The following is an 8,312-nucleotide window of genomic DNA, read 5'->3' on the forward strand; positions in this document are numbered from 1 at the left end:
ATAGTTTTCCTTTAACATCCTATTTAAACTGGTTTTTACGGAGCCCCTAAAGGGACATGGAGGGGAAAAAAAAGAACTTTTGCGAGATCCCGCAATACTTTTGCGAGATCCCGCAATAGTTTTGCAGGATTTCGCAATACTTTTGCGAAATCCCGCAATAGTTTTGCGAGATCCCACAATACTTTTGCGAGATCCCGCAATACTTTTGCGAGATCCCGCAATATTTTTGCAAGATCCCGCAATACTTTTGCGAGATCCTGCAATACTTTTGCGAGATCCCGCAATATTTTTGCGAGATCCCGCAATAGTTTTGCAGGATTTCGCAAAAGTATTGTGAAATCCTGCAAAACTATTGCGGACTATTGCAAAACTATTGAGGGATCTCGCAAAAGTATTGCGAAATCCTGCAAAACTATTGCGGGACTATTGCAAAAGTATTGCAGGATCTCGTAAAAGTTTATTTTTTCCCTCCATGTCCCTTTAGGAGCTCCGTAGGTTTCAGCTTTATTTGACCAAATAAATTGGTGATTTTTTCTGCTAGCGAGAACGATTAATTGCTGCAGCCTTGTGTCATCGACAAGATAGAAAATGGGTTTTTTTTTGGCCTGAAAATATGGAGCAAACTGTCCCTTCAGTGGCAGATATATGGGATCAGTGCATATTAATAACAGGAGACGTTAAGCTGCACGACGTAAGCTCTTAAAACAGGAGGCACTTCAGTCAATTCTATAACGAGACGGGCTTCAAGGCACTGAAAACAAATTTTTAGATATATACTTTACGAACTTTGTTCATTTTTATATACCTTTTCTTCTACTTAAAGAAAAATCAGCCTTCCCATGCACTGGTCTTCAAAGTTATTGGAAATACAGAAAGGAGGAAAATATTTCAGAGTAATTCTTTTTAAAGATTTCTTCTGTTTTAAGTACATCAGTTCCTTCTAACAGTTTCCTCCGTCATGCATTTTTCCACGGAAATACTTAACGTCATCTCTCCTCTGTTTCCCCCGTGCTCCATCAAAAACTGCAAGCAATTTTAATAGACGTCATGCATTGAGTATACGTAGCTATTTCATAGCTGTTTAGGCCATAATGCTGAACTATTTTGACATGCCGTGATCTCCGAAATAAGAAATGTTGCTGTTCTCCTTAAACATTCAAGACTGAAATGCTCCGAAACAACTTTGACGATAAACTGCCAGAGCACTTCTGGTGAAACAAACCATAATCCAGGAGAAGAGGATGAGAGCTGAAGAAGACGACAACAAAAAGAAAAAAGAAAATGAGGTAACGTTGTGTGCATGCTGATATAAAAGAGAAGAGTCTCCACATGCGTTTATATAAAGGAGCGTTGCATGGCATCAAACAGGGAACCTTCAGCTGACCTGCAGCAGCATTGATGCAGATCGTTCCTCCATAAGGCTCCACAAGCTTCCCTGTTTGCTTCTCTTAAAGTGCCTGAAAAATTCGCCATGTAAAGTTTTTCACGATTTTCCTGGATGTGCTGTAGGAAGTGCACACGTCTACGACTGTAATCCATCCATACTGTGGTTGTTCAAGGAAGAAGATGTTCTCTTGAATCTTAGATGGGCTTTCATCCACAAACTTGAGTCTGTTACTCGAAACCAGGCAGCTGTCCCCTTCATCAAAAATGAATCGCCCAGTTTTATTATCTTTTCCTCCCATTCAGTCCTTAACTTTTAGACTTAATACATAGAATAAGAGAGATAAAACACTTCTTATCATTAATATTTAAATATTACTTTCCTAAATGTTTCAATGTGTCTTTTTTAGTCAATATAAAGTGCTTTAATTTTTTCCCCACAAATGTTGTATTTGTGTTTTTCAGCCATTAAGAGCTGAAGCAGTTAAAATATTACAAATTGACATGTATCTTCTTTAAAAAAGATGGCAGTGAAATGTTGCAGTAAATAGCTTTAAACTGAAACTTAAGTTACAGCAGATCTTTGCACGTTATTTAAGAGGAACTCCATCAATTTAGTATTTCAGTAATTAGAGATAAAAATTGATTGATTCTTTAACACTGAGTTCACAAAGACTGAGATACGAATTTTGCAGTCAAGTTACAAGAAAACTACACGTCCCAGAGAGCTACTTGATCATTCTCATATATTTTAAAAACATGCACATATTTCTAATTTCATTTTTGTTTCATATGAATACATGTTTTTAAATGATGGCAGAGAACAGTATGGCTTTGTATTGGCAGTGTTGAGTTGATGTTATTTCTGCTAAGTGGTAGGGGGTTTATTCATTTTTATCCATACCTTTTTGTTTTACATTTTCTAAATTTTAAGAATTCATATTACAATGACGCAATTTCTTTCCTCACTATCGGTTTGATAGTTGCTGAGGTTTGTCTGATGATAAAAACAAGACCTCTTTTACCCTAAACATGCCTCTTCACCTCACCACTTAGCTAAATTTGTCTTAAACTGATAGTGTAGGCACATGCGAGGCAATAAACTTCATATATAAAATAAGTAACATATTTTTTAGATTTTTAAAAAATCTTCATTAGTTTGGGTCTGGAGTACAAAACAAGGAACCACTTTGCTCCTAAAGCTTATTTCAGGATCAGATATATTAAGTAACCCATTAAGTTTGATGTTATATATATATATAGCTCTTACCATTCATGGGATGATTTTGTAGAATGTATATTCATATGAATATCGTAAAATTTTGGAACTAGGTTGTAAAATGGCAGCTTGGCATACAAAAATAGGACCTACACCTGAAACAAGCCTTGAGACAAAAACAATTGCAGTGCAATCCCTTTAATTATAAGATACATCTGTTTGTTTCAATGAAAATAAGTTACAGTTTAGACTTGTAAATAGAGTAGTTAGGTTGTATTAGGAATATTTGTGTTATTTGGGGTCTTGTCCAGGATTAAAATTCATAATCATTTTACTCTCAGTGCTCTTGTCTGAGTCTCAATTGATTTTGGAGATAAAAATAAATAATATGTTGGACTAACATATTATTATAGACTAATACATTTCTTATTAAATCTGTCAATTCATGACTGTCCTGAAAAATCTGGTTGTTTAGTAACTAAAGGCTTGATTAAGATAAAGAATAGGACCTGTCACATGTAAGATGATCTAAATGATCTAAAAGGAAGAAAGTTGGATATCTGAAATTGGCAGTTGACACCCCACTAACTTTTTAAGCATAATTAAAAATTAAATGGAAGAATATTAAGACAGTGATCATATTAGTTATATTGAGTCTTTTCCAAAATGTGAAATCTAGTCTCTGGTTTAAATTTAATCAGTTAGTATAGATCAAGTAAAACAACCAATACAGTAAAAAAAAACCAAACCCAACCCCCCCCACAGCTATTGATATGAAAAGGCCTAGCTATAAAATTAAACTTGGGGGGGCTTCTGTAGAATACAAAATAGAATGTCAGTACCTGGTACAATGCCCACAGATAGAAAAGGGCATAAGGAATAAATTGGCAGCATAGAAGCCAGGTCATGACTTTTTTGGGGGTTTGTTTTGTGTGAATAAAATTGAGAGAAAGCACACCTCTGGAAGAGGACTCTTGAGCGCCACTTTTGAAATGTGTTGTCTAACGCCTTTTTTTTAAACAAATAATGTCACACAGTTTAAAGGCTTACAAAAAGAAGTATGTATTTATGTATCTAAATTAGTTTTATTAATTGGGTACTGTCTGGTGTACCTAGCAGTAATCTTATGTACCTAAAAGCTGCCCTTGAGCCAAACAAATCAAACATTTTAAATTGATGGAGTAACCCCTTTTTTTAAGATTAAATCTGAAAATTAATTTGCTAAAGTATATATATATATATATATAGTTTTTTAACCCTAGGACCCAGGTAAAATTATTGGGGACTTGTCCGGGATGGTGTCTTACATCTGAATCCTGTCCCTGGTCACACATAATTGAATTTGATATGCAAAATTGCCTGTGAAGGCCATGGTATATTTTTGGAATGAATACAAATTTAAAACACAAGTTTTTTGCCAAGATCTGCTCAGTTTTGCCTCATCATGAATGTATTAAAGTCTATTTTAAAAGAATAATGTTTAAAAAAAGATTAAAATGCACCTATAGTTAAAGCATCCAGAGATTTCTACAATATGTACAGCAGTGTGTCAGGTACTGTCTCACACGTCGGTGAGCAGCTTCCCCCTGTTAACACAGTTCTGGCTGGGGGCAGTGCAGTTGGCAGTCCTAAGGTTTGCTTCCCTAAAGTTATCAATGCTGTTGTTCAAGTCCTCATCTATCTCCATGTACTCCGACTTGCTGACAACAGAGGAAGTGCGGCGGCTTGAGTTGGTTTCTGATGCCAAGTTCTGGTTGCTGATGTTGAGCAGCTGTGCTTGCTCCTCCCCTTCCGTCTCCCGGTGGTAGAAGTAGTTGAAGTTGGACACAATGACTGGCACAGGCAGTGCAATGGTCAACACACCAGCAATGGCGCAAAGAGATCCAACAATTTTCCCTCCAATGGTCACAGGGTACATGTCCCCATAGCCAACGGTTGTCATCGACACCACAGCCCACCAAAAAGCATCTGGGATGCTGGTGAAGAACGACTCCTTTTCCTCAGCTTCAGCAAAGTAAACTGCACTGGAAAATAAAATCACACCAATGAAGAGGAAGAAAATGAGCAACCCCAGCTCCCTCATGCTTGCTTTGAGAGTTTGCCCCAGAATCTGGAGCCCTTTGGAGTGTCGGGAGAGTTTGAATATCCGGAATACCCTCACAAGACGAATCACCCTGAGAATGGCTAGAGAAGTGGCCTGTTCCCCTCCTCCCCTACCCTCCTTGTTCTCTTGGTCATCAGCTAGCTCTGTGCCAAGAGTGATAAAGTATGGGATTATAGCCACAATATCAATAGTGTTCATCATGTTCTTAAAGAATGCTGCTTTGCTGGGGCAAGCAAAGAAACGGACTATTAGTTCAAAGGAAAACCAGATGATGCAGAGCGTCTCCACCACAAAGAAAGGGTCTGTTAGAACGTTTGCCTTGTAATACATGGTGGTGTTGCCCACCTGGTGAATGCGGTCATTAGGGTCCTCCTTTAGCTCCGGTAAAGTCTCCAAGCAAAATATGACAATTGAAATAAGAATGACCATAACTGAGACGATGGCAATCCCCCTGGCTGGCCCAGAGCTCTCCGGATGCTCAAAGAGGAGCCAAATCTGCCGCTGGAACTCCTTTTCTGGCAAAGGCCGCTCTTCTTCCCGGATAAATCCCTCATCCTCCCTAAATTTCTCCATAGCTTCTGCACCGAGTTCGTAAAACTTTATCTCCTCTGAGAACATGTCCAGAGGGACGTTGACTGGCCTCCTCAGTCGTCCTCCGGACTGGTAATAGTACAAGATGGCGTCAAAGCTGGGACGGTTCCGGTCAAAGAAATACTCGTTTCTTAAGGGGTCAAAGTAGCGCATTCTTTTCTTGGGGTTCCCTAGCAGTGTTTCTGGGAACTGGGCAAGGGTCTTCAGCTGGGTCTCAAAACGCAGCCCAGAGATGTTAATAACGACCCGCTCACAACAGTCATGGTCATTGTGGTCGTCGTCGAGCGGGTAGGGGTCCTGTGGGTGACCCGGCAGGGTGGAGGTATCGTCCATGTTTTCTGTGGACACCACAGTCATCCTTCCTGTCGGGTGATGGGCAGGAAGGGGAAGCGGTGTGTAGGTGGTGGGGGCAGGTTGGAGTGGAGACGCTCCTACAGATGCCAGGAGATGCGCAGAGCCTCCCTCCCTATCACCATCATCATCCTCACCATTGCCATCATCTCTGAACTGAACGTTCCCTCAGCAGTGCCTCGTCTGACACCTGGAACAGAGAAAGAAATCAAGCCCAGTGTCCTCAGTAAAGACAAAAACTCACTCAGAGACATTTCTCAACATGAGCTTCCCCCCCAGAATGCAACGGCACCTCCAGAAACGTGTGCCGCAACAGCTTCATTTTACCGCATACATCAGCATTGAAGTTTGCAGCCCTGCTTCACTGCCTCTCTGCACCCACAGTTCTCACTCCTCCATCAGCTTCCCACTCAAACAAGCCTTTACACATCCACACAACACAGCAATGAAATCTCCTCTGAGTGACGGACATCAGGAATGAGACGTACCTGAGTTTGCAGATGGAACTGATCGTCCTCACCAGCCGCCCACCTCAACTTTGGCTTTAATACCAGCAGATATCTCTTTACAGTGTCTCTGAAATATTAATAGACTATGTTGTCTTGGTCAACATCCGTATCCTCTTGGTGTTAGTTTTCAGCGTCAGTCGGTGCAGCCTGCAGGAGAAGGAGGAGGAGGAAGAGGAGGTGGTTTCTGACGGCTGTGAATGCAGCAGCAGAAATCCAGACTGACTATTTCTTAAAATCATACTGGAAAATGAGGAGGAGGAGGAGGAGGAGGAGAAGGGAGAGGAGGAATAATACGCTTGAAGCTCACATTCTGATGGGAACGACTGGACTTTGCTGCATGAAGAAAAAAAAAACGTTTGGAAAAATCAGAGGAGGAGAGGAGGGAAAAGGAGGTAGAGGATCCCGCTGCGAAGACCAGATACGTGTCCGTTAATTTGGAAGCATATTGCAGAATTTCATGAGGAGAGGGAAGAGGAGTGAGTGAATCAGGGACGGAGAGAGCGAGAGAAAACAGGGAGAGGAGGGGGGGAGGATTCGACGCAATGCAGACACACTGTACAGCAGAGAGAGAGCTACAGTAGCGGCCGCATGTCAGCTGAAGCAGCCGCACGACTCCTGTCGGGGAAAGTTCTCCTGCCGGGAGCCCGGTGAGGAAAACGGAGCGCTTCTCTGCACTACGTGGTTTTCCTCAGACTGTCCAGATCTGACATGGAAAATTAACTGTCAACTGTGAATCATTGCTAACCCATGAGTCTTTCAGAACAGACTCTGCAGGTCTGCACAGGAGCAGATCTAAAAACAACAAAAAAACGTGTTCTGAAAATTAAATGATGTAACAGAGATAAACAGTATCCATTTTTATTTCTAATTTTTATATTGAAATAATCTAGGGAATATACTGGCTTTCTGCCCAGGCCTGATTTATTTTTTTCCATAGTTGCTTCTTTTGACTGACAGAAAAATAACACATAGAAATGCTTTAGATTTAGAACTAAAATATTCGTTCCCTTAATGGGAATGTAAAAAAACCATAATTTTTTTAGGTGGAAGAGCTTCAGATACCTGTCAACTCGCTGTCCACTAAATCTGATCCCAGGTCTACTCATCTTATCAAACATGCCTCAGCTATTTAAAGGTCTTATATTTTAAATCTGATTTAAAAAAACTATTTTTATTGGTAAAATAAGATAATTTAAACACATTTTATAGTATAGTATGTTGTAACATCTCACTTTAACAGCTGATGGTACATATGTCAGCCTGCTGCCAGCTTTATCCTATTTAAAATAAACTAATAAATGATTTAGAGTTGCCATTTGATGGATATGTTTAATCAGAAATCAGTATCATTTCATGAATAATGAAGAACTGATCCAAAAGGGAGAAATAATTTCACGTGTTTCTCTTTATTTTGCTCCAATTTTATCCAACTGTGGGATTTCTTAACTTCAGTAAAAATGGTTTAGGACGTGGAGCACCAGTCAGACGGGGTTCATTCTCATTAAATGGCATAAAATGGGGATCGAGGCTCTGCTAACCGTGAGCTGAGCAGCAGAATTAAAGGACCATTAAAAGCCAAGCAGTGGTAAATAAATCACAAGAGCTGTAAATGATGTGGTCGAAATTTTTCTGAAGTAAGAATATAAAAAAATCATTATATTAATAATACAATATAAAAAAATGAAAATGTTAGAACTGTAAATTTACATTCATATGTTTAATTTACTGTTTTTTTTATATATATTTTTACTATTTTTTACAAGGATGCACTTTAAAAAAGACGAAATTGTCCAGAGAGCTGTTCCAAACCAAATTTCATTTTGTTTTACACTTGTGTAAACAAAATGACAAATAAATGTGTCTAAGTTTAAGTAATAAAATATGAAAATAATTGAAAAATGGTGTCAAAAAAGGTTTAGCAAAAGCAACTATTGGTTGGAGGTTAGATGTGAAATATACGAGGTTAATGCTTAATGAGTTTTACATTAACCAACATAACACAACATTCTGCAAAGTCTCCTTTTATTTATCTCTCTTACAACGAACTACCATAAAAATATTAATAGCAAAACTCATTCAGACAAAGCCAAAAGTCCTCATTAAGTATGATATAAATATAAAAAAAAAATGTTTTTAATAATTGTGAATTGAAGCA

General features: G+C 39.1%; 1 protein-coding gene across 1 annotated transcript; it reads right to left on the minus strand.

Moving 5' to 3' along the window:
- Positions 1-2,538: 2,538 nt before the first annotated feature.
- LOC107101449 (potassium voltage-gated channel subfamily A member 1-like) lies at positions 2,539-6,958 on the minus strand. Its single transcript, XM_015400382.1, has 3 exons — positions 6,465-6,958; positions 6,137-6,304; positions 2,539-5,838 (listed from the first exon to the last, which is right to left on the minus strand). The coding sequence occupies exon 3, from the start codon at positions 5,652-5,654 to the stop codon at positions 4,164-4,166; it is 1,491 nt and encodes a 496-aa protein (XP_015255868.1). The 5' UTR covers positions 5,655-5,838; positions 6,137-6,304; positions 6,465-6,958; the 3' UTR covers positions 2,539-4,163.
- Between the last annotated feature and the right edge of the window lie 1,354 nt (positions 6,959-8,312).

The sequence above is a fragment of the Cyprinodon variegatus genome, unplaced genomic scaffold (genome assembly GCF_000732505.1).
Source record: "Cyprinodon variegatus isolate N-32 unplaced genomic scaffold, C_variegatus-1.0 Scaffold1097, whole genome shotgun sequence".
NCBI lineage: Eukaryota > Metazoa > Chordata > Actinopteri > Cyprinodontiformes > Cyprinodontidae > Cyprinodon > Cyprinodon variegatus.